This window comes from Opisthorchis viverrini (assembly GCF_000715545.1).
Source record: "Opisthorchis viverrini unplaced genomic scaffold opera_v5_14, whole genome shotgun sequence".
NCBI lineage: Eukaryota > Metazoa > Platyhelminthes > Trematoda > Opisthorchiida > Opisthorchiidae > Opisthorchis > Opisthorchis viverrini.
Window position 1 is genome coordinate 3119603 of NW_008751670.1, and position 27867 is coordinate 3147469.

General features: G+C 41.4%; 1 protein-coding gene across 1 annotated transcript in view; it reads right to left on the bottom strand.

Moving 5' to 3' along the window:
* The window catches only part of T265_01364 (hypothetical protein), a gene marked incomplete at both ends in the record, with an annotated part of 33767 nt that extends 9557 nt beyond the window's left edge, over positions 1-24210 (bottom strand). The window contains 5 exons of the mRNA XM_009165370.1: positions 490-1199; positions 10198-10579; positions 11776-11974; positions 16215-16294; positions 24008-24210. Of these exons, the coding sequence (XP_009163634.1) occupies positions 490-1199; positions 10198-10579; positions 11776-11974; positions 16215-16273 (1350 nt within the window). The remainder of the gene's footprint in view (positions 1-489; positions 1200-10197; positions 10580-11775; positions 11975-16214; positions 16295-24007) is intronic.
* Positions 24211-27867: the final 3657 nt, after the last annotated feature.

The following is a 27867-nucleotide window of genomic DNA, read 5'->3' on the forward strand; positions in this document are numbered from 1 at the left end:
TTTAGGAAAACTGCGATATCTCAAATATCGTGCCAACTGAAACACGAGGCGGCCTTTGCGCGGCAAATTTGGTTGAAGAATATCATAAACGAGAGATCCAGCGGAGTCTCCCGTGAAAACTAAATTGATATGCAAATGAGTGTGTTGGCTGTTATCATATATGTTCATAGTCTTTCTGACCCTATTAGTGGTTAGGTTGTTTTAATAAATCATGGATCCAGTTTCTATATTTGAAAATCTCCTCTGGTCGAATGAATCCAGGAGCTAGAAATCATGGATGTCCTCGACAGAACCTGGAGATATGCCCCAGGTGAGGGTTTAGACTTAAAACTACAATATTCCTTCACTTGAAATCAGATTCAACATGGCTGCCATTGAAAGGTGTTTTTCTATGAAATCCAAGCCATGGGGTAACAAACTAACCGATTCAATGCAAGTGTTTTGGTCCATATCTCTATTCGAAATAGACAGTAAGTTGGCAAAACTCACCAATTTCGTCGTCCCCATTCCCATTGGTTGGGCCGAAAATCCCATCGGAGCGGGACTGTTACTTGCTGTGTTTGCCCCGGCCAAAGTACCCAGACCAACCCCACATCCATGTCCACTTGCGCCACCACAGCTGCTGTTACTACAGTACACTCCATTGGAACCATTGACTGGCATAAATCCACCCGCACTTGCACGCCCCCCGGGTACAGTGGAACAGTTCATGCAGGACTCTGGACATGTTCCTGAACTGCTGCCGCACGCACAGCTTTGAAAACAACCACCATTAGGGTTTGGGTTCAATCCTACTGGTGGTCCCAAAGCAGTTGGACCTTTAGCTTGTAGCAGACTCGTGGATGGTGGTCGAGTCAGTCGACGCCGTCTTTGACGCAACAAGGTACGGCAAACCCACCGTTCGTGCACCACAGCCAAGCAAACGGACACGAGGATGAACAAAAAACAGATGAGGCACCATACACCAATCAATCCGAATAGGCCGGTGTGAGTTGGGTTGCTTTGATTCAACCAAGTCCAGAGGCCGGACATCAGGATTAGCAGTGCAAGCTGTAGCCAAGTGGACTCGCGCGTCCCGATAGGCCCATTCCATAACAGGATCAAAGATGTGACAGCCAGAATCAGTGGAACCAAACAGTTGTGTATCATTCGGCCAGTTTGGGCGAAGCACAAATTGATCCCGAGGTTATGGTCGGACCCTGTTGAGAGAGTAGAGTGAAGAGTATAACCAATAAAACGGTTGAGACAAGTTTTGTCCTCTACGCAGCAGCAAGCTGATCACTTCAGTAAGAAGCCTAAAATCAGAGATTTCAGTCGAGCGTGAAGATGGAATTAAGCAAACAGACAGAAGCTCTCCATTCGTCGTTTCGCTTTGAATGTACAACTATCGATTTTCAAGGTCAAGCTCCCTATTTCAGACCACCATCTTTCTTTCCGAGATATCTGTTTCCAAACTCAATAAGCTGCCCTATATGTGCACACTTTTAAAGCAAGCAAACGAAACTCTTTGGGTGTTTTGCAACATTCTGGGATGATACAAAACCTTACTGAGGAACACATAAGCAGATTAACCTACCTAATGCATAAACAGATAAATTGTCCTCTTTGTTGGTGGGTGTTTTTTAAAATTGCTGTTTTCTCTGAATAAGCAGTATGACAGTAGGTTAAGAGTTAAGCCATCTCAACGGACTGGTTCTTTTGTCTTCCCGAGGAACCAAGAATTAACAAGCCACGTATTTCGAGTACCCTTCTATGTGCTTACTTTGTCTTCTTCCTAGATATACGGGAATACTAAGGAATGGCCCACCAGATTTTTAAGGGTTAGTTACTAGTTCACCCGCAGTTTGGGTGTGAACAGGCAGACTGTCACGACATACGTGCTTCGTCTGTTATTTCTAGTGCAGCTTTCATCCACACTGCTTACCGGCCAGTCAGCTATAAGTGTAATGTAAAATGATGGTGAAAATTCTCGAGGACATTAGTTTTTATGGATGAATGTGGTGTTAAAGTTTACTTCTTTCGGAACAACTACGACGGATCGAGGAAGATCGATGAAGATTGACTCTTCCAACGTACAAATCCACCGATCATCGCTGTAATTTTGACTGCTACGTATGGGTTGATTGGATGAGAAGATCCAAGATGACTGATTACTTATCGATGGGTGTTGTTTTGAACATTTTGTGATGCTTCGCTTCGTCAACAAAGGGCACAAGCGTTCCATAGAAGGCACTCTCCTCAGAAAACATGACAAAGGAAAATTCCGGCACGGTTTTATGCTGGTAAAATACAACATCATATGGACTATCAAAATCACTTTTCAAATGCGTTTCTGTCCATCATGTGAAGCCAGTTCATACTGACAAGCCGAGAAGCACTTTACAGCTGTTTCATCCCTTTTGAGAATAATCGACACTGCGCATCACATAGTTCATACTACAAGCCGAGAAGCACTTTACAGCTGTTTCATCCCTTTTGAGAATAATCGACACTGCGCATCACATGAAGCTCCAGAGTGTTTCGTACCCGACCTCCCGACTACAAGTTGGAGCACCCAACCGTTGGGCTACGAGGGTCACTCGGCATTGTGATAAACCCAAACTGAGGCTGGAAATAATACCACCCATCCTTCAATCACGTGGTCCACATCTCGGTTTCCCGGTATTTCAGCATAAATTAGTTTCACTTAGAGGACAAAATCCCAGTTAAAATTGTCAAATCTCCTCAAACTACCATCAAGATCGCGCTTTCCCAAAATCCGTTCATCATGTTTTTTACTTTGTAGTCTCAACTACTTTCCTGATTTTCTCAACGAGTTCTCCCCTTTGCATGAATTGTGCGAAGTTTCCAAAACTTATCATTCATCTTGTGTATCACCTGAGATTCTAATTAAACAGTTTACACACTAACCTTACGTTGTGCTACCTACGACATATTGTCTTAAATAAACATCTTTTGATGCATTGTTTTCCTGGAAATTCACTTTTTCTCTCGGAGTATCCACTCGATATACTTACAAGGAAATTGTCAACCACCGGTTTTGATTGTTACGCTTCTGTCATTCGTCCCATCTTTCGTGCGTATTGATGTTCCATTATTGTTCAGGTAACATCGTTACATTGAGTAGGATGTGCGGTGGTTTTGAACATCACTTGTTGATTAGCACGACGGACAGCATAGTATGAGGCTAGACACTGTGATTTGTGACACATTATTGAATATGCCACCCTCCCTGAGTGTCATTCGTGGAGTTACAGCGAGCTGTCAGCCTGTGTCTACCTGTGCATCCATAATGGCACACCGTACGTACTCAGAATTTTATATGAATTTTTAACATTCAACCGTATATTCGGTCGGCACAATTGCCTGTTAGCTAGAGCGCAATCGGATATGTGTTGAAAAGCCAATGGCTTGAAAAGCACTGCTTGGGCTGTATGTCTAGAGAAGAGGACCAAAGGTATTCCGAATTAATCCCACAAACCGTTTTATTGACAAACAACCGGCAATCTGTGTTTCCAAAACGGCTAATTTATGTTCGCCACAAATCATTCAAGTGTTCCATGACACAAGTCGATAATTCCACACGGGTACTTTTCTGTCTTGATGAAAGGAACACTTTGTCATTCCAGAAACCATTTGTGTTTATATTTGGTTACATAAGAAAGACTGGAGGTTTTTCTACTGTCGTGAATGTACACCAGTGTAGAGATATTTGTAGAAGTTTACATAACGTTGAATGATATGAATACCATTTTACCAGCACCTGAACACTGAGACGATGACTTCAAATGGTGGAACCAATTTAAAGAGACATGAGCTGAAGCAGTCTCACTTTTCGTATTTGGTGCTAGAATACTATGGAAACTGTGTCTGGACCGTGTGAAATTCATTTGCGTGATTCACAACTCTTGAACTTTAGCCACTGGAATGGACCACGATGTGGATGAGCGACACTTACTCTACTTTTGTCCACACAAGAGAAACTCGTAACATCCAAATATTACTAAGCCTTGAGGTCACCAGACTTTCGAGCACGAAATTAGCATTACACGTCTCGTCTGAGTGGAGTTGGCGGCGACCACCAAAAGATGACCGGTACATCAGTTTGTACGCGCAAAGCTGTTGAGAAGACGCTGAAAAATGATGTGATGTCCATGTGTTTCCGACAGAGTCACTTGAAGTTAAGGTCAGACCACGCAAAATTTGTTTCGTATAGATGGGGCTGGAGTAATCAGAAAGTAATGTTGGGATATACTAAATTATGCTGCAGATGATCCGGTGATGTTGCAACTGCTTGATTCATTATTGTAGATTTGTTTTTCGAAAAAACCTGAATTGGACAGGAACCTGGTTCCCTTTGAAAAAAGTTAGGTTTGTTCGCTGGAAGAGATTAGAAAAACTAGGCTATTGAAATGAATTGTTCATAACAGACACTTTAGACCTTTTCGGCGGTCGCTAAAAAATCTGCAGTTGTGGAAGTGATCGCGCAACATCAATGCTAAATATCAGAGCTGGAGCTGTGTGATAGACGCCACAATCAAAATTTCTCCTTAGTACGTCAGATTCAATCGGCGGAAGCATCAAAGAACGCCAGTGACAACATGCTGTCACGCAACTCGACGTGTTTATACCGGAATCTGTCTGCTTCTCTGTATGGAAATGGAGTGATACCGACACCGGACAACTGAGTGGTCACGTCTAGTTTTTTTTACAGACAGATTCTTGCGGCGCGTTTGACGTACGATTTGATGTAGCTACGTTCGTCTGAGAAACCCAAACAACTAGAACAATGTGAAGTTCTAGTGAGGAAATGATGTTGGTATAAAAGATGGGTATAACCAGTGTTTTTTAAGTCCCTTAAAAATAATAAAATATGAATAGCAGATATCAATTTTTTTCGCATTATACAGAATACTGGCAAGTATAGATGGTATCCATGCGCGAAGACAAAAAACAAGACAGGGAGATTCGAAGGCGTAATTCATCTGAGACGAAATTTGGTTGAATAAATTGAAATACATGCTTGTTTTATAAGCTTCGAAGCTGCCGCCCTCAAACCTTAACTACAAGCCTAAATGTTATTTTGCTAATTTGCAAGGACATGGCTTAGGTTTGCTTTAGTTTCCTGTACGAAGCAGCTCGAATACTTGGATTCGGGTTATCAACTGTATTGTTCAAAAGCTTTCACTAAAAATCTGCTCCACTTGATAGAGACAGCCAAATGACGTCTTGATCACTTTTGTTTACCCCTCCTGATTAATCTGGGAGCCACCCTTGGCTTAAAAAAGACAGTGTTAAGATTCCACTTCCGTCTGGAGTTTTGCCTTTCTCAGTCAAATCAGATGACTCCATAAATGTAGATTACTTCAGTTGAGTGTTTCAGGTTCCAAACTTAATGGAATATGCTAATTCCTGAATGAGCTCATAGAGAAGGTGTTAACAAGTGAACTGATGGTCTTGTTGCGGCTCTTTCGACTGCGCAGTTTGAATTATCACCGTAGCTCTACTGTAAAAAATTGTTTTGGATATACACTGGTCACCATGCACAAAAATCTACTTCTCTCAAGCGCAGTGTTCCTGAAACCAAGAATATCGATCAAAGTTCATAGATGGCTCTAGTTGGCTCTGCCTCACCTGTGCCGAACGAGTGGACGTTCTGTCAAAAATACGTCATTTATTTTTTCAGGCATCAGCTTGAACGCTCACCGTTTAAATTGCCCTGTAAAGAGTGAGCCAGATTTAACTGAAGATTATTTTGAGGTTTTCGTAATTACAACGGTCGTTTCTGTGTGTAGCGCAGAGCTCACTGTGAAGAGGTTGTCGGCTGAAAAGAGTTTGAGAAGGATACCAGATTGCATCGGTATCTGGTCATGACAAAGATGCACAGTGACCTTGAAATACCTAAATACAGAAGAAACTAAGAATTAACCGAAAAAGACTGATAGTACAGTTTAATGGGCTGTTTCCTTCTAGTCATAGATATGTATATATGGAAGCAAAGCGATAAATGGTAAACGAATGTAGATATGTTGAGGGTTCTAATTAATTCGAAACCATGTCCTTTTTAGTGATCGTTGCGGCAGTTTCTCAAAAAGAATTAGGATCAAAATAGCCAAAGATGTAGGATGACGGGTTATTGACTGCTTAAGATCTACCGTGTAGATTGATCAATCGGTGAAATTGAGTCACTATCGGTAGGTGGATAACTCCAAATGCAGTCTCGGGTTGATTGCGTGAAACAGCGACCCAATACGCTCTAAAACGCTAGTGCTTCATTTATTTGCTTCGATTCTTGGTTAACTAACATTATCAAACATCCTTTTGCAAATCACCCTTACCTGTTACGACGTAATGGGGAACTTTGGAAGAGATCCATGCTTCTCAGTCTTTGTGTTCTCAGAGCGAAGGAAATGTCTAGTTAAGATGAAGGTGTTTATGCTCGCCAGACGGATACTTAGGCTTGGCGAAAACGGTAAATATCCACCCGTGGATTCTGCGTTGTTCACCCACGGCACATAGCTCGAAGCCGGTGCAGCCAGTGGGTCACGTACTCGGTTGATCAGAATTGATTCATTAAACTTATTTTAGGCTTTCGGTTAGTGCCAAGTACACCTGCAACTACATATGCAACTCAATGCAAATGCATAATGCTTTGACGGCATAGGCACCGCATCACTCATGGATGACATATGAATACCATGCCTCTGCAGTTTCTGCCGCTGGCAAGCAGGGGAAAAAGTATTTTCTCTAAGGGGCACCACTGGAAACACTTTGGTCTGCTGCATGATTGTCTTGCGGTGAATTCCGATCTAAAATGATCCAAAAACTGCATGATGTGGAGCAATAGGCTTTGTCTGATAAATGTAACTGACAATGGTCGTGATGTATGCGCGGTTCTCACAGATTACTCGTCATGAATACAGCGCAATGATGACAAGACTTTTAGTTTACTGAAGACAAATTCTGTTTTCTGACGGTATCAACTTTTCTTATTCGTAGTCGGGTATACAAAATGGAGGACGATTGTTTCAGGTGTCTACTTTGGAAGATACTGCACGTTTTGGGAGTTGGTCTGTTGAAAATGTGAAGCACTCTAAAGCATCCAATGCTCAGGTCTTAGGTACACATTTAGGAATCATAAAAGTAAGTAAGCAATGTATCTTAATGCAATCACAGATATTCGAGCGCATGGAAAGTACAGATTTCAATCTTACCCACCTTGCTTGTCTATGTGGGATCCAAAAAGTTTTGTCAGTGTGACATGTGAGGTTGCCTGCATTGTGTCTTCTGACAGTAGGCAACCCCTTCTTTCTGTCCATTTGATTGCGGGCTGTGTTTGGCGTGACCCGTCTACAAAGAAGAAACAGCAACTCGCTTAGTCGCATAAACGACAGGGCATGACTTTCGTATTTACGGAGTAGAAGTCCAGGAGCAGCAAATGACTGGGGATGGCGGTTAACATCATCATCGTCATTATCGACCGCATGAGATCAGTGTTCAGCACCGATGCTTCGCTACCGTAAAGGCGGTGTTATGGTATCATATGGAAGGCGGTCAACATTTTATTTGATACCGTAAGACTTATAAGGCAAACAGCTGCTAGAGCATATTAGTGGTGAGTATCCTCCCTCAAGACAGCTGCAGTTAGACTCTATGTCACATGCAAAACAAAGTCATATATCTTATAAAAAATATAATGAAATAAGCAAATATGGATGAGGACGTACTTGTGAAGAAGCAGTTGATGTAACGTTCGGTGAACGTTTGTTGATTCCTTCACACCTACCGACACTTCATGACTCTCATTCCACATTTCAGACACTACGTGGAGTATAAACTTCACCTGCATTTCCCTTGATATTTGCGTCGGATCTGCTCAAAGACCTGTGGTACAATCTTGAATGTACGTTCGTATTGAATCATTGCTATGTATTAGCCATTGACACTTCTATTCGATCAATAACCGTTGTTTATTTGTTGTTATTACAGAACCATACCGAATACAACGACAGTCTTCTCGACTTAACAAAAGACTTCGGGTGCGTATACTCATATATTATCTCAGCCGCATATCTTGCATCAATCACCTAGGTTTAAAGTGAAACCTAAAGTTGACACTTGATTAAATCTGCGTAATTTTATTCTAAGCTACTGCTCACCGGTATCCAATGGAACGGAAGCGTTTCCTTTTGCTGAAAACGTCTAAATTTGTCATTTGACATTTGCTATCGAAAGTTTGCAAATATTCCATTCGTGCTTAGACTATGAATTAAAAGCTTTGGTAGACTTAGCAGAAATCAGTCGTGAATAGACACCTTGTCTGCTGACTTTTTAAAGTGAGAAGCTATTCACCGCCACTGATGAATTTTCCAACTCAATCCATTTTCGATTGGGGTGCATTTCTTTGACTTCTACACGGTTACCAGTGGATCTCTGGATCAAACAGTGGACAGTGGAATGGACTAAGACATTCGGTTAATTTCCAAACAAGAACTAGTTTGAAGATAACTTTTGTGTATTCAAGTCTCTGATTTTGATGCACTTGTCCTCTGCAGAAGTTTTGGCGTTTGCGCCAGAAAAACCCTGAATACTTGCTCTTTTTTTATCAGAACGGAGTAGAGAAATACGTGTTAAGTGTCTCGTAACTAGGTAAGATCAGATCAGTGATCTACTCAAATTTCATCCGCACGGGCAGAAGATCTAGAATTCATTACCCCAACGCCTAATCATTCGCGAAAGTTGTCTGATAACAGGTTTAAACTAATTTTGACCCACTAAATCTCTCGAAGGAACACAAAGACGTGGTCAAGCGCCAATGGAGTTGATCTTTATGTTTCTTTGGTCACGGATCCAGTAGGTAATTCTTCTCGCTCAGTCAGACTCCTTCAAGACCACTTGTTTGCAACCAGTGCGCTTTGAATTTCTGGAAAACTCACAAAACCTTCGCTATTTCTCTGCCGTCGCCTTTACTTGAGTAAGAAAACCTTAGTTCACTTCCAGTCTACATCACAATCTTTTAGTTTGCCTACGTCTGATATATCTCTGACGACCATCACCTGATAAATCTAACAGATCAATCTTTTTGCTTTCACTTTATTGTCAAACGGCGAAAACCACTATGCACTACGTAATATTCTTGCCGGTGTGATGCTCTACCTCTGCCAAACTTGTGCGTATACAAGTTACCTAGTGAGGCCGAAGTTCCACCACCAAAGTGGAGTAATCATGTAAGTAACGGGAATAAAAATGCTCCTCATATGAGAGTGCACCTTATTTGCGGGGGTCAGATAGCCAAAGAAAGGAGCACAAAAGACCTTGGTATCACCGTTTGTTTGATCTAAAGCAGTTCTAAATAACCAAAGCTTGGTAAAAACATTTCAGTGATAGCTTTTCTCTTGATGGGATGAATTAGATTTGGCACACTTCAGCCATGGTCACAACAGTACTGACCCAAAACTAATCTAATACTTTTTCTCTTGATGGGATGAATTAGATTTGGCACACTTCAGCCATGGTCACAACAGTACTGATCCAAAACTAATAGCTCTTCTATGGTCGTTTATTGGAACTACCCTTTCTGAAGTTTATCAGATAAGAGCAGTCGTTGATCCCTAATCAATCTAAGCTCCTGGTCGGGCATTAGAGTCGACTTAAGAGGAGTCATGCCTGCACTTTCAAATATTGTCTGCTTTAGCGGGAGACTCAACAAAATCTCGGCTGAACCCCTCATTCTCGATATTCTTCTATATCGTTCCGACTGAGCCACGAGGCGGCCTTTGTGCAGCATATTAAATTGATGGGTACTGTAACTAAGAGCTTCGGCTGAGATTCAGTTGAGCCACCAGTCAACACCACTTAATTTTGTGGTCAGATGACCACTCCATTCTGATTTAGACTGGCTGTGGATATTCCAGGATCTAAAATAAGTAGCTAAAATAAGTAGCTAGTTTAGGCTCACCTTGTCTAATCCAGATTGGACAGAGTGTCGCGCCAACATGGGTAAGTCTCTTCGGTTGGGAGCATGCAACTTCGACAGAATAACTTTGTGGAGGAAAACGGAGGTTATAGAAATAGTGAGTTAATAAATTTGTAATGCATTTACTATGTAGCATTTGGGAGTTTACAGGTAAACAGTTTCAGAAGGACTAATTAGGAGTTTAACCTACCTCTCAACGAGAGCATAATGAGGGCCCTCACCTCCGCCACCACTACCTGTGAGTTTTGTTAGCTCCCTGCGGGGAGTCTGCCGAAGCGTGCTATCCCCGGGTAAATCTTGTTGACTGAACGATGATGAAATTCTTGGAGCTCCACTTGGCTGCGCCATATTTGGACGGTTCAAGGAACCCTTTGCCTGCAGTCCAGGTGAGGCGGCTTCTAATCCTGCGGGTGATGTTCGTAGTTCCAAACGTCGCGTGAGCCTTTGGAAATGGTAACTCCCGACAATCACCAGATCAGGATGCCAGACACGGTCCGAGTCTAGACGTACACCACCGTTTATTAGTTCCATCAGTCTGCTGTCAGCCACGCGTGCATCTGTCACCGGCCACTCGGACAAAATTGTCAGGCTTGCATGACAAACCTGTCGGAACATCAAAACAAGTGAGGTATAAGTCGCACATCCAACCGCTGCTAAGCTTTAGCTAAATATTCCTCCCATAAAACTAACTATGTATTTCCTGTTGTTTAATAACAGAACCCTCTTGACATCCGTCAAGAAGATAAAACAGATTAGACGATGAGGAAGACATCAAGGGGAATGAAAAAGGAAGAAGCCATGGCTGCTGCTAAACTGATATTGTACTCAAATAAACAAAAGTATTTTCTAAGTATCCTTGAGGATTTTTCCAGGTTTCGTTTACTGATATCCCATACAAAATGTCTCCTAGCTGACTAAACCAAATAGAGTTCGACTGATTTTCATTTTGAAAGGGAACTCACGTTCAGTGATGTCTGTTGTGGTGACGGTCTTCATTAACAACAACACACAGATTTAGTCCCTTCTAACATCTCTGGTTTAATCAAAGTTAATCGGCTTACTGTCTGCTGACGAGCCCGTCAAACTTCTAGTGCTCGATCGTCATAGGCAGTAAGACACCAGAAATCACGCTAATTCTCTCAACTAGCTTATTTATTGTTGTAAAAAGAGTACAGGATATGATTTCTTTAGCATCTCGGCACAAAAGATTGCGATTAAATTGACATTCTACCCTTATGAATCTTAGGCACATCCACATAATCAAATCTTGTAATATGCTGCAACGGGCGAATTCGAACGCAAAGCTTTTCATTCTGAAAGCAATTGTTTTCGGCTTATTTACATGCGGTTTTCCTCGTTGGCTACATACTACTTATGCATAACCTGCTTGCCTAAGAGGAACATGAATTATTATGAATAGGAACCGGAGTGCATACGAGGGCAAACTGAAAGACAGATTAGCAAAAACATGTGGCCATTTTAGCCCCTATGTAAAATGACACAATCAATCTCTGTTTCTACGCGGATCTAAACAAATAGCACAAATAGCTGGATATCACTGTAACACTTATACAAAAGGTTCGTGGACGGCATCCGCTTATAGCCTGTCTAATCTTATAAAAAAAGATGTACGGAGCAGTGCCCAGGATTTCTTTCAGCTTACTCATCTGGTCAACAAAAGATTGTGGATTCAACCTGGTCCCAGGTGCATCTGTCTCTCTGTTTGCATCAAATCCAAAAAATGAAATCATCTCATGCAGATTATTCCCGCTGAGTAGTCTGGTCACAAAATAACTCACCAGCCCATTGTCTGTGTGCCGTAGTTCCACGTTGTCTACACTGACGGAAACATCGACATTGATGGCGAGTTCTGCCAAGGCGGTAAAATTGACGGGAGTAGTAGTGTGAAGATGGATGGGAATCGGGACATGAATAGAGTGGTATTTCACGAAAGGCGCTGAAGATAAAAGGTTTGGCACTTGCAAGAAACTTAGACACCTAACAGCTTGTAAGGATTCTGTTTGCTCAGTATGCTGAATGCTGTTTTTTTTTTTTGGGGGGGGTTTATAGGTTCGCGAAATTCACTCTTAATATTCCAATCTAAACTTACTGGACACCTTTTTTGTCTTCTTTTGTAGGGGATTGCTTTCTAACAGTAGAGCTTGTTTCGGTTTATTCAGTAAAAGCGTCTACACATCTTGCTTGCTTCCTTGAGAAAACTTCGTCATAAAGTCAGGCACGTGGTTCAAAATTTCTCTGGGGTGTCACAGTTCATGCGAGTGCAGCCGGTGCCCCTAACTAAGACAGCTGGTAAATCTCAATCTGAGGGAGCTTTGGGTTCATTAGCATCAACTCTAGTGTTCAGTGATTTTGGTAGGATTTCTGAAGGCTCCATAATTACTTGTCAATGTATGGAATTTTGTGGAATTGTCCTCTTGAAGAAACAGAAACAGAATGATTTTCTACATCAAAATACAGTTCACTATTGATCCTGTTAACCCGATATGTGAAAACACGTATGCATGCATCATAAGTATCAATCGACTTATTGTGATTTCCGGTCCATTTATTTAACGGGTCATTTAGGAACGAATTTTTTTCTTTATCTCACGGACAACCAATGCTTCCTGTAAATGGTCCCTCATATTATTGTTGGAAAGAACGATTTACTGACTGATCGTCCTACGATTTGGTTTAACCAGCCAAAAGCACATCTCAAACTTTTACATGTATATCGTATTCTGAATAGTGATCGAAAAGAAACCGGCCATTTCTGCACTGAAATGCTTCGCCCTAATTTGTTGAACCATCTAGACTGCTATCGATCGCAGGAGCCTTTGGACCACCAGTTTTCGCTCAAAAAGAAACTTATGCAACCTCTAAACTTGTGCTGGCTCGGTCCCACGAACTTCTGTGATATTGAAGTCACTACCTTGATTTCTTGACTGACTGACCCATGTACCTACCATTCACCCACTTCTGCTAGATTCTCTTTTCCCTTCAGTAAGGCGTGCGTAGCGTCTATATTCACGTACTCCCTTCTAGTTGATTTCTGGTATCATATAAATTTGTGATGTATTAGTCAAAGGGGACAACGTGAGAAAACAAGCTTTGTTTGATACCTTTGTTCTCCTTTTGAATTCCAGCGGTATATTCAGTCATTTGAATATTTCGCATCAAAGTTACTACTTCTGTGCTGACTCAGCTGCCCAAAATACACTGTGCTCAGGAATTGAACAATATTTTACTTTTCCAGAAACTTCATAGAACTGACTGACTCTGGATCGGCCGTTTTTCTTCTGTTGGAAATCGTCAACAGCGTGCGTCTCACGAAAATCCAGTGAACCGCATTTACTTCGTTGGAAATGATAATTCACCCGGTGAGTGAACCTTCCACCTGAGTCGTTACTCGGGGTACCAGTCAAAATGCAACCACATGAGGTGGATGCAGGGGTTGGAGAAGGAGTGGAGTCATATCCTGTCTAGGTCGGCCTAAATATTTGATCTTCTACTAGTCGCCGGGAAATCATTAATTCGAAACGCTCTTGGGTTTAACTAAACGGGCAAGACTGATGAATTTCAGTATGGATGGGGTAGCTACAGAGTGCTCCTAGGCTATTAAGCATAGGTCAGTTTTCCTTATTGGACGAATTTACTAGTGACTTGAATTAGTTAAAAGGAGGACTCCATAAAAATCGATGTAAATAAGTATTTGGCGCTCTGCACAAGCATCTTATTTATTTGGGACAACCTAACAGTGTTTCGACCAGTTTTTGTTGCTGAAACATAGTTTGCTACAGATTCATAAGGAAGAACAAAACAGTCAGTGTCTCAACTCTCGATTTCGGAGGATCAATCCATCGGTTAATGTGCTTGAAGGCATTCACACAAACTCCCTGATAATAGAGTGCAAGTACAGTTTTTGTCCTCTCTTTGTTCCCCTAGTTGCTAAAAACGAGGAGGCGTGTTTTACTTTTTGTCAAGGATGCTGCCGAGGAGTTTTCAGCAGTGGGTTGCAGCCTTGTGAATAGTTTCCTTTATGAAAATATGCTGCGTATCTCAAATATCGTTCCAACTGAAACATGAGGCGGCCTGTAGGCAGCACTTTCAGTTGTAGAATATCATAAACGAGAGATTCCGTTGAGTCTCTCGTGAAAATCAAATTGATTTGCAAATGAGTGTATTTTTCGTAAGTAGTTCCATGTTTGAAACGGTTGCCTTAAACATCGTCACAAAGTATACGCAAGAGGAACTTCCATATAGTTATCAGTGTGAATATATCCTGAGAACCTAAACACCTAGTCCGCGAGCAATTAACTAAACCACAGTGAAAAACGGTGATCAAAGTCAATCAGAAGTGAAAATAGCTGCGCTATGTAAGGTATGTTTTCTCGGACATAAAAGAGAACTAACGGATTAACATCTCTCGTTACCTAAATACAATGTTCGGATTTTGGTTGAAACGCGAATCTTTATCGCCGATGATGATGTGTGGCCATAGCTGCGAATTCCAGAAAATTATATATTTTTCCAAACCATGGTAAAGTACTAAATTTGGACTCACATAGGCGTTTTACTTCAAATATATTAAAATACGTTGTACCATGATTGGAGACCGCTTTTAATTCTAAATCACCAAAAGTATTGAAATTTTTGCCTTTTAAGCCGAAATATTTGATTCTTCACTGACAGAAGATATTCTCACAGTCTTACCGGAAGCATTGCCCATCTGTTGGTTACAGAATTCTAAGTAGCCCAGTCTTTTTCCCTCAGAACAACGACCCAGATTTTTTATTACAAAAAGCTGCCTGAGAGTGGGAATTCCGGTGCTTGCTTCCTCAGAATCGTTTAGCACTTCACAATATTCTCGCTTCTGTCATTGCCAGAAAATCACTTGCAATTCATGCAAATAAAACTTTAGGTAGTGAGAAACTAGCTAAATTTCTGCTATTTTATCACTTTCATCTGACATTTGCACCAATTTAGTGAGGTTTTATTCTCTTCTACAGAGCCCGAAGCGAAAAACGCTTTACTTTTGTGGCACAATCCCGGGTCGTAATCAAATAATCTAAGCTTGCTAGAACTTTGTTCATACCAATGATTCTTCAATACAAGCCACTGAAGCCTACTATATTTTTGACAGAATCATAATAATTATTGGGAAGAGTCATCTTTTTAAACAATGTATGTCACTTTTAGGACATTTTGAATGCATTTCCATTTGTGAATTCCTCCTTTAAAAACGTACTGCACAAGCTTCATTGTTTCTATCAGTGCTTTCAGGAAAACACCAAGTTATCTTACTTGGCTTACTGATTTTTTGCAAAGTATATTCTTCAGAAAAACAGTTTGGACGGACATAACGCACTACTCAACGATTCAATAACAAGTCTTGAAAATTCCAATACTGACTTATCCCGTTTTTTTAGTCTACTAGATAGGGAGAGTACCAAATTTTTTCAACAGAGTGACAGTGGTGTGTCCGAATATAAACGACAAAAAGAACGAAAATATCAGAAAAGAAAAAAGAAGACAGAGGTTCAGCATCCCGTAAACTGGTCTATTTTGACAAACAGGATAGACTCCTAAAATGCTCTCTCACATTTTTTAGGATCAGGCAACCGGCAGTAGGTTACACAAACGCTTTGAAGCACTTTTCCTCCCAAGTCTCGAACTGGATGACTCATGAGGATTAACAATATTTATTTTTCATGTACAGGCTAGTCCCGGAAGCAAGGTAAGTTCTTCATACATCTTTTGTTTACATTTTACAAATGCCACAGTAAATCATTTACGTATAGTTTTTTTGGCATTATTGGTGATCGGATATGACCTCATGGAACGGAGATACATGGGCGTTTAAAAAAAACCTGTTAACCACCTAAATGCTGTGCACGATAATTCTCAGCTGAACTCCGGAGCAAATTTTATCCATAATTTGTATAGCGGTTCCTTGGATATACAAGAGAAGAATTACGTCATAAGCGGTTGAGATCGCTGTACTCTTCACAGTGGTGGGATTATTCCGTAATGAACGAAAGTCAAACATCAGGTTTTTCTTTGAAAAGGATTTAATTTTTCGTAAGCGAGCTATGGAAGGGCACTCATTTGGTTCACTAAGATTGTTACAAAAGCGAGTGAAAGACTTTCGCTCAGAACATTTTCTTGTATTGACTGAATGTACAGTATTGTCTGCGAACACACCGATGGATCAAAATTGAGTACTCATGAAACATACCTGACGGAAGTTGTGGAGCAACCGCTGGACCGGGAAGGAAGCGATACAGTTGATTCCATAATTGCTGCAACAGTTCTGGGCTGCAATGAAAAAATAAATGAATTTTTAGGTAGGAGTGCGAGATATCTGTTCCCTGGCAGATCGTAGATCAAACGATGCAGGACCTATGGTGTTCCCATGGGATTCGTGACAATCCCTGACGAATATAGAGCACAGTGTTTGTGCCAAAGACATCTGCACCACAGAAAATGAATAACCTGCAACAGAAATCCCGAAGCAGCATTTGATGAGCAGTCCGTACGGGAAGATTGTTCTCTGGATCGCCATTTCAACGAAACCTTTGTTGACTGATTTACTGGCAAATGCTTATCTTTCAATCACGCTACCGCTTAGATATCACCTAAGGGGGGTCAAATATTGTCAGTCGGTTTTTTCTAGCACGCTTGATATATGGGAGGAGAAGAGCACTGACTCATCCAGTGATTCGTAGATCACCGCTGGTGCTGAGGTGCAGCACACCAGTATATGTACAATGTATTCACAGCTGATGTACTTTCACCTTGTCACCAAAAAAGGTTTTCTCAAGATAGAATACTTTACATCTTATTCATACCGGCGATTTTTTAGTTCTTAGTTATTTCCATACTGGAGAAGAAAGAAGGCACAAATCAAAGTCCGCTAGGCTTATGATCCACAGGAAACCACTTAGCGAGCAACCGCCAAGTCATGGTGGTTCGGTGAGACAGTGCTGAATTTACAGGTGTTGAGTGGAAACAGACGTTAGATCCAAGAGCGCACAAGATGCATACTGGGTGCAGGAGCTCGGTTCTCGCAACCTGAACGGACGTTAATTCACATATGTCCACTCAGTAGTCGTCAAAACAGCCGTTAGCGGTAGATATGCGAATCATGCATTGTTTGGAGCTTCTTTGCGTGTATTTTGACGGTATAGAATCATGCTTTCAGCTAATAGCAGTATTCTGGAGAGATCTTCCCTGCTTACAATTGACACTGTTTAAAAGAATCACTGAGAACTGGGCTATACTTAGCTTACTTGCAGGGAAAATTACCCGCGTTCGTAAACGTAAGGGATAGGGCGTATGAAATAATACAGACCGGGGTATCATGCAGTCCCTTCCTGAGGAAATGTCTTGTGCAGAACAACACTGGCTATAACATACATTCGACTTTCTGTCTCAGTATATCGCGTCTAATTAAAGATCCCTCTAAACGTGGAAGTGAGAAAAATGGGTTTGCGGGATAACCTTATTTCGTCCACTATGTTCTGCATGGCGTAATGTACATAAACTAGCACAGCGTACGGTTTTCGTATGACTTTGAACTAACTCAGCCGGTCTATAAAACCAAGCGAAACTCATGTTGACATCTAAATCTTTCTGAGCGCACATGATAGCCTAATAAACCCGCGGAACTTCAACCTATGCAGTCACCGTCTTCGTGGAAAGACCTGGAACAACGAGTTGAGTTTAGCTCTGCAACGTTTTCCGTTTAGGGGCCTAGCGATGGACGATTTGACCCTGGATTCGATCAACGTTGAATTCAGGTCAGCTGACATGATGTGGAGATCTTAATCGGGTGTTCTTTTACTCGTATCCGTCCTGTAGATACACCAACTACAGCATTTGCGGGCGAACTGATATATGCAGTGAGTTGTACATGAAACTGAAGTCGGCGTTTTGATTGCTGGCAGTGCCGTAGCCCATAAATATGCCTTCGCACATAACTGTGCTGCACTGTAAGCCCGGTGTGGTTGTACGTTAAGTGCCCATTAAAATAGGCTGAAAGAATGATCACTGGTTTAAGGAATACCACTGTAGATGTCTTTTTAGGTGCGGTTAGTAGCACTGTTGGTTTGTCCCTCGAGGCTGGATGTTTTTTGATGATGCGGTACTGGCAGTTATTTGACCAGAGATTGCTCAGAGATTCCGTTTCCTCCACGATAGCATTTGAGGTGAATATCTGTCCATTCCTATGGAAGTAAGTCCACTCCAACGCATGCCTTCACCGTAAGGGACAGAAACACATGGAGACTAGTTATTCTCCACTCCGATATACGCAGCAAGACATGGTACTATCGGTAATTGTGGTGTCCGAACCCATCAAAAAGGAAGTCTGTTTTCCTGTCCAAATTTACAATTAAATGCTAATTTGTGTGTAAATGAAGATTTTTCTAGCCCGAGAAATTACTGGCTTACCCACTGCTTATGCGATAAAACATCTTTTTGTGTGCTTGTCAGCCCCTGGGTACAAAACGGCTTCTCTTACTAAGAGGTAATTAGATTGTCGTTTACTCACAAACGTTTCTTTTTGTTTTGTTCTGATCTTTAGCGTGTTGTTATAAGCACACCAGATCATATTTCACTGAAATTAAAGAGTAGATTCCCACAACTGGGTCGGGGTCGCAAGTGTCTTGACCTAAGTGTAACTTGTTGAACATTCCTCCGTATTATCTTTCAAGGGAGTTATTCTAAAGAATTTCGGTTGTATTTTCAAAGATTCTAAAAATCACTTGGCTGCCTTGTGTTTTCGGTTTATTAACCTTTGATCCACAAGTATCGGCTCCAAAGTGCTTTCTGGGATTCATTCATGCTGCTCATTCTATGACGTATGTGGATTGCTCAGATGACTGTATAGGATGTTTTCTGTTCTGATATGCGATAAGTTGCAATATTCACGCTAAAAAAACTGCTGTGACCTGGAAATATTTCAGAAGTCTAGTTTGGCGGTTTTTCCAACAACACTGTTTTTCTTGTGTACCGAACATTTTGTGCATTAAAGCTGATTCTTCGGTTGTTTCCAGCAAGATTTGTAACTTTTTGGATAAAAGGAAAACCTAAAAACCAATTCAAAAATTCAATTAAAAACACGGCTAATAGACCTCTGAGAAGTCCCTGAGCAAAAATGGGAAAAATTCCGTCATATAACACAAGAAATGCAGGTTTTTGGAAGCTAATGTAGTGGCTCAGAGTCGCGGTAGCCTAGAACTACGGGCATGCGAATCTAGAAAATGGATATCTTAAAAATGAATATTCTTGAGCAGTGAAGAGCGTGATGTAAAATTTGTCTATAGTACGAAGTATCCGAATTTCTTGATCTTCTGCAGCTGCTTTTAGTCGTGGATAGGTAGGTCCCCAAAGTGATCATGAAATAGAAAATGAAGGGTGGGTTCTTCGTCCCACTTAGTTTAAGGTAAAATCAGTCTCCTTCATCTATCGTTCTAAAGGTACAAAATGGTAAAAGTACGAGATTCCTGGTGATTCTTGAGTTGGTTTAAGCTGTTTCCATAGGTAAGTTCTTTCTCACTTATATAAGAGATTAGCTGTGGACAATATGACACTCAGATATCCCTTCTCAAGAATCAACCCATTCCCGCACAAATTGAAAATTTGAGGCCGTCTTTATACCTGTTAAAATCTGTGCATCAGTGTGTTGTTTGAATTTTTTGTTTTTGTTTTTTATTTGGACTCGGTTGTATAATTGATAGACTTTTGCACTTTAGTTTGATTTTTTCGTCGTAGCTGGTGGATTTGTAATGTGCATCAGTACAGTGTTTCAGATGTTCTTCATAAGGGTATGCGCATATGTAAAACAATTTTAGAATGGCAAACCAACTCGGTTGAATTAAATTATAGCACAAATATAAGAGGGAGAGAGAAAAAATCAAATTTTTCTGTTTTATATGATAACATTTTGCAATAAAAGCAAACTGACATGTCCATATGCACTGAACTGGTTGGTTATACCTCTACAAAGTTGAAAAATATTGGTAGATATATTACTCGGGGAACACCTTCTAACATCGAATTAAACCACTCCAGCCCAAGTAATGAAGGTAGGGCAATCCGGCTAGGATGGTCATGTCATCAACCTTTCGGCATTGGAAGTGAATGGTGTGCATGGACCAGACGCAAAAGGGCTTTCACCGCTCAGTAGTCATTTAGCGTAAAATTTCTATGTATCAAAGTAGGCTGCCTCGAGAGATATATGGGGTAAAATACTTCTTCGATAGCGGCTTCATCATAAGGGCAATTCGGTTCCCCTTGATGGGTAATCGTCAGCAACCGGCTACTGGTGAAAACGAAATGACGAAGCTTCCATCCTGGTTGGTTGAACAGCAAAACTGATTATCAGTTTTCACATAAATCAGGATTCGATCTTGTGTTTGCAGCCTGTGATGATTTAGGATATGATTACGAAAGAATATGTGCCCGGTTGTTGGTGGGAAACACTTATCCATCTTACACTGGTTTCCACGTCTACTATTCAGAGCACCAACAAATGAGCGAAGTGTTCAACCAACAATTTCCTTGGTGTTACTGCGTTTTGCGATGCAGTCAGATGGTGCAGTGCACTCTGAATGATTAATCACTGGCATGGATGCAAATTGCAATGCATTGTGTCAGTTAACTGGTTGAAAACTGCGTGTCTAATAGGTGATGTCATGTAATTCGGCAGCCCGGAAACGGAGTGCTAGGAATAACCGGCTTGTTGCTTAAGGATCTTAAGCTGGTTGAAACTGGGTGATGGATTAAAAAATTCACAAGCGTCGCAAGCGTCGTAAGCGTCCTGACAGCTAAAGCTGAGTTTGAAGCAAACCGAATTAACAAGCTGCATGCTGAGGAGGGTTGTGTACGATAACCTACAAGTATAGTCGGGACCCTAGTTGGCCACCCATGAAAGGTCAATTGCCCCATGTTTATAACGATCCCCGTTTGAAGGTGTTCGGTCCAATTCAGAATGGCGAACAACTTCCGGCCACCTGTTCTAGTGTTGATGAACCCATCAACCAGTTGTTTGTCGCTGTCCAAGCGGCTTTTGCTTGTTTAAGGTCACGTGACCGGCATTTTTATTCCGACTAGTCCCGTACCATCATAAAAATATTGTACAGGGGACGTTTTTTGAATTCGTTTGTGAATTTCCTATTAATGTCGGGCGGCCTATGAAGTTTCTCATGGCGATCAACAGCAATGCAAGAACACTATGAAATTTAGCTTACCTGACTAAATCAACAGTTTAGACGGGAATTCACATATCATAACTATGCGAAATGAAACCATCTGTTATCTTACTGTGTCCGTACCGACACATTTAACAGTGTCATAGCAAAAGAACGAACGATGCGCGTTTTTGTAAGCACTACCTTCACATCCTGGCATTCTAAATACCGCACTACAATGTGCGTTTTCCGCTTCAGCTGGGCTAGTTGATGTTGATTCACGATTCCTTCTATTGCCTACACCTCGGATTCCTGTATATAGTTTACCATCAGCATATCAGTTTTGATAATTAGCTGAGGAGAGCTTGGCGTGCATCTTGAAAATACGAGATTTGTTCTTCGTTGGCCCAAATTAGTACTACAATGCCTCTCAAGACGGAATGTATTGGAAACACAATGCACATTTGTAGCCTATAAATTGAATTTTCCCAATAGCTGAAAGAGAGCTACTTCGCTTTGGTTTCCAGGACTAACCGACCGCCTTGTGTACCTTGCACATGACGTAGAAATGATACATTGTTGTGGTCGTGACTTTCTTGCCAAAAGCTTTGTTGTGTTTCTTCCAGTCACAATCAGCTTGGATTATGGATTTTAGCAGGTGAGGATGGAACGTCCACAGTGAATGTTCAAGGATGCATGCTAACCGGTGTATCAAATGTTTTTTCTCTAAATTATAGACGTGATGGTTGAGCACTGAAACTGAAATTACGCTCGGCCTGCTACAGTCAATATGGTGTTTTCCTTGACTGACAGAATCATGAATTGTTACAGTAATGTGAAAGTAACGACCAACAAAAGCACGATGTGCATACACTTGATGGGCAGAGTATAGCTTTCCAGTTGCTCATCTGAATGGAGCATTTACGGAAATATCTAGGCACTGCCGTTATATTTCGCATGATTTAAACAAGTGATAAACAGTAACGTCAAACATTGTTTTTGGTCTTTACTCACATTTTATCTATTGGAAGTCTATAGAAAATCAATGGATCAAACAATTAAAAGACATTTTCAGTCACCAAAATTTCCACTCAGTCATGAATAATGTGCTATTTGGATTGGTTTAGACAGGGAAACCATCTTACCGTCTCTTTTTTCACATCAAGAAACGAGTTCACTTTCTTGTATACTGTAAGTAAGACACCTGCACAAATCCGCTTCAAGTTGTAGCCTTAGCACTCTTGTTCCCGAGCGGTCAGCTGGTGTAAGCCGTTAATTTTGCGTGACGTTATCCGTCTTGTTACAGTAGCCGTATCATTTCTGTGTGTTCTTTTAGAAACATGTTACTTTCATCGGCTGCTTTGCTATCACTGTGCTAGTAAATTTACTGCGAAATTCCCGGTATGTAATTACGGCCTGATGTAGGTGACCTGTTCGGTAGATGTGATCTAAACAATCTTGTCCAGCTCAGGATCCATTCAGAACTTTCACACTCTCGCACTCGTTTCAACTGTTGACACAAGATAGCTAGAAACAGCACTGCCTCTGGTGTTAGCAACAACGAGGTCTACAATCATTGTAGTGAAACGGTATGAGTTCGTCCAATTGTCTAATTTACGGCTGCATTATTTGTGGTCCCGTTGATTCACACTATGCTTGGATAATGCTCTTTTTCTCTGATTTGGCCCTAACTGTCAAGTTAAAAAGCAACAGCGAGTTCATACTTAAATATTAGCATACAGTGTATTCGCAGTTGTTCAGCACAATGACTTGTCAGAACATAGTTCCGTCTCCACTAAGAAAGGCCTTAGAATGAATGCGTCTTGAATAAAAACAAGATTTGTTCTGGGCACAGAATAGCAGTAATTTCATGAGGCTTCCAGCAAAAACAGTGCTGGAGAAACAGTGCAAAGAGGAATCAGATTCTAGTTGCTCTGGTTTCGAACTGTTCACAAAGTTGCTTCTTCGTGAATTATCCTGAGGATTAGTGTTGAAATATGGATTATAGTGTAACTACCTAGTAATGCTATCGTACGCCATTAATTTCCATTGTTATGCTATAAAGAATACGTTGGTATTACCCCTAACCGACTGTTGTATTGGTGTTCAGTTTTGGAATAAGCGCCTACTGGGTTATCATCAGCCGAACAGTTGAGTAAATCAGCGTTCCTGTTGTTCCAGGAGCACAAGAAATTGAGTTGCACGTTTCACTTTTGACGATCTGGTGCACATGAGTGCTGATGCTGTCATGGCGCTTTCAGCAACTTCAAGACGTTACCTATTAAGGCTGGTGCGAATCTAGCTACCGAAATGGAGAACCTGGATTTGCACTCCGTAACGTGCTTGCTCACAGACATCTCAATAATTTATACCCACACCGCCGTTTCTTAAATGACTGGAAGTAAAATTTGGACGCTTCAAAAATGGGTGTGAATTTCTTTGCCAGCAGATACATAATGAAAGTTTGGCGCATGAAGTACGAATTCATCAGTCCAAGTTTGTGTGCTTTTTCCTGTCATCCACCAGAACTTTGTGTCGCATTGTGCTTAACGTGATTGCGAAAACCTATTCACCACTTTCCTTTACTCAGAAACATTCCGCAGATGATGAAACTTAAGAATAATATGGTCGCAGTGACCTAACGTGGTTCCGAAAAATGAGATTCAAAGGCAAACTATTGATCTGCATGCATGAGTCAATTTTCTCAATACGTCATCCTGTAAATATTTTTTCACTACGGCGTTTATAATAAGATTACTTTCCTTTTATGAATTCTTTCTGGCAAGCCAACATACTTTAAAAAAAATTCATGACGTATATCACGTAAATCACGTACTCGTTGGTGTTCGCAGCAGACTTGGACAAACAGGTGAACAGAAGGGAAACGAGCAACAGATGGATTTTGATCATGGTGCACACACGCCGGTGCACTGTCATCCTGAGCCTGTCGTGTTCATTGAAATCAAGCTGATATAATAAAAAGTATCCAGGGTGGAGGCTGATTAGTCCTTCCACAATAACCAAAAGCGTTTAATCCAGTTACGCATTAGGAATGGTCGGAATGTCACGCACAGGTCTTTTTGACATGGCGTGTAAGGGAAGCGTCTGATTGGCCAGTTGGCGTCCCACTATGATTGGATAGTGCGGACTGCGTAGTCGTCCTATCTGATTTAACGGTACGGAAACAAGGACCTCTTATACCCGTACTGAAAACCAAGCAGGTATCGGGCTACCCAAGAGTTTTTCCATAAATATCTCCATATCAAAGGAAAGTACGACCGATTTTTTCACCACAGCGGAATTACCCCGATTGTGCTGACGCCCGACCTAAAGCAGGAGGCGTATCAGACTGAAAATTTCCTAACAAGTATAAGCATGAACTGATTTGAGATGTCCATGCTGAACCAAGCGAGGTCTAACAGAATTATTTTGATTTAGTCAATCGTCACTTGAACAAGGCCAGATGCGGACAACAAAAGTGGAGAGGAACGATCAATTTGGAAATATATGTAGGACTTCAGGTGTGCCATGAGGCACAGTAGGTGGTGGATGCGAGATACAATGAAGAATAAATAAATGGTCGTTGGGAATAGAGGCACACTTTAGAACTCTTGTGAGACAGACGGATTCAGGTGGATGGTCAACTGGATGGTGACAACCGTTTATACTAAGCAAATCAGGCAAACGGTATAAGGAGTATGACATACCGTGCTAAGCGGACCGTCAGGATTATTTTCGAGTAGATGCGTTAATAATTTCGGAATCCAACATGGTCACCGTGGAAAGTTATACATTAAACAGGGACAAAAACACTCATTTACATAATTTGCAGGCGCCACTGGTGCACCTCCAGAATCCAATGAGAATGGAGACCTCAGATTTATTTTGGGCCATAAAAGAAACATATGTCTAGAAAAAAGCCTATTTGGACCTTCTGGCTTTTTTGTAAAACTAAAACATCAATGGCTGTTACTTTTTGGAACTGCTTGTTTCGGGAAGCAATGCTTCTTAGAGCCGTGAATAGTATTCACAGAAGGCACAATAGCAAATTAATTATTGTCTAATTATTTTATTTCCTGTAAATTTTAGATCCATTTAGTTCTGGCTTATCATGGAAGCAAAACCGATTTTGATTACCCGCTTTCACTGAATTAAGTAACCTACAAAATGAAATTTCACTCAGAGCATCTGAAATTGATAATCCTTCCTTACTCGATGAAAATAGTGTAAAACTCGTTTTCGAAAAAGTTTGGTGACAATCGGTAGATTTACTGCTGGGCAACGTTTCGCTCTTGACACAAAAGCTTCGTCAGACCAAGTGACTAGATTCCGAGGTTGATGGAGATTCAAGGCGGAAGGAGAACCAATCAGTTAAGTCAAGCTAAATCTCTGTTGGGTGTCGGCCGAAGGATTTTTGTGTGTTAGAGTGGTTGAACAAGTGTTGGGTCGGTGGGGGAACCTGCATGTGTTTGGGTTCAGCCTAGGGTCTAGTTCTTCTGGTTCGGTTCATTTGATGGTTCCTCTTGAACTTCGTTTGAACCTTCTGTCAGTCTGTGTGGGTGAGCTAGTGCTAAGATAGTTGTGTAAGAGGGATGCTGTGACCTTTGGTCGGTTGGGGTATTCACCTCACCTCCGGCTTTTTTTCTAATGATTGTGGATTGGCAACCACACCGTCACGTGCCAGCTCGGCTNACTTCCACATTCCCCAGATCTATTCTATGTCCCATGTCTAAGGCATGTACTGCCATCCTCGAGTCTTTGACCAGCGTTTGGTACTCTTCTGTATTCCTCGGTGGTTTTTTAATCCTTCTTTTATGCTCACCAACTCTGGTGTGAAATTCCCTGGCAGTTTGTTCTATATAAACCTTAGCGCAATCGTTGCAGTTAACTTTATACACAGTTCGTAGTCCTTTCAAGTCATACATGAACGACAGAGAACCCTTTCCATTCGGCGCTTCATCGTTCCTTTCTAAGGTCACCCACACTTTATCAATAAATTTGTGGGGGATATGACAATCACCGACCTCTGGAACTTCCAACAACTCGACTGACATGACAGTTAACATATCGTTTTGTAGAATTTTAGTTCATTTTATTGTTGCTTAGGCAGCCCTTCTCGCATTCACTCACCAGTTTTCCGGTAAGTTGGCACCTACAAAGGGAAGTACTGAGGTTCCTACTGCAGTCCGTTAGTAGTGCATAACCATGACTGGCATACAAGGCGAACATGTTTCTTTTATCAACGAGAGAGCAGGTCAATAAAATTTATATGGCAAGAAAAACGATTGTGTTGTACAGTTCACACGACACGATACCTTTTAGTGATGAATATCTACAACTCGGGAGAAAAGCATAAATTGCGAAGCTTGTTTCAGTGGAAATGACTTGAAGGAAACAACACTTCAGCTAAGATACATTATCTAAAAGTTAAAACGACTTCAGGGCACTTTCTTCATAGACAACAAACCATAAGTGATAAAAAAGTCAAGAATTTGGCCCGACGTTGGCCATTACGGAAGAATTTAAGAATGAAACCAGGCGACGTCGTACCTGCTTTGAATTCACTCTATCGATCTCCCACCTGATCCAGAAATCAGAGTTTGCCAGTGGGAATCATTTCCACCCACCAAAACGCAGAATAAAAAAGAAGCTTTTATTTAGTTCAAACGATATATTTAATATTTTTGTAGCTGAAAAGGGCGGCAGCTGAGACCACGAAGCCAAAGCAGTAGGACACTAATTTCTTGGATCATATACGAAAAAATCTAGAACTGTTTGGGCAAATAACTCTGGGAATTCAAGCCAAAGGGTAGACGACAAGTGTAGTCTGCTGTTGCTCTCATACCAAACAGTAGTAAGAGAGATCATGCAATTTACATGGGATCCATAAATCTAACTTTCTGTTTTGACAAGCTGTCGATTTTATACTGTGAACAACCTATAGACCACTGAGATGGTCGAACACTATACCCGGCANCTTGGTCGTTGGTCGTTATGGCGGGCGACGCGCAGAGTACAGGCCTTGAATACCTGAACAGTCAACCACCAGTCAGCGCATCTAACAGCTTAAGTACCAAAGTATACCCTAGACGCTTTCGATAAGCTCCTTAAATTCTACATTCGTTAATCGAACTTGATAGCAGACAACTGATACGACGTCGTCCGTTTGGTTGTCTCTTTACTCACTGTTTAACCGTCCTTGCCCCTAAACGATCTGTTATATTCCAGTTGAAAATACTGGTTTTTTATGGGATTGCAAACGGCACATTTCTCTTATCTTTGTATGATTCAACTATGTCCAGGCTATCTGGTAGAGTGCGGCACCTTGTATTGGTTGACCTTCGTTTGTTCGAAATTGCCGACTGCTTTAAGCTGCAGTCGACTGAAGCATCTAGGTGCCTTTGTTTGAATAACCGAAAGATTTTTAACTGGCTGGGGGCGGTCCCTCAACTCCGATTCTCTAGTGGAGGATACTTTCGTTACCCTGTGAAGCGCTGGTCTCACCTTAAACTCTGTGCTCTATCGTAATCATAAATCCGCATTCAAAAGTTCCCTCCACTTCTCGGGTAATCTGTAGTTATCTCCCACTATGGTCCTGCCGACCTAAAGCTACCACCTTGACGTGGTGCTCGGGCTTCAGTGCTGCAACGATCTCGCGGGCTACACTGGCTGGAACTTCGTTCCACAAGGTGCAAC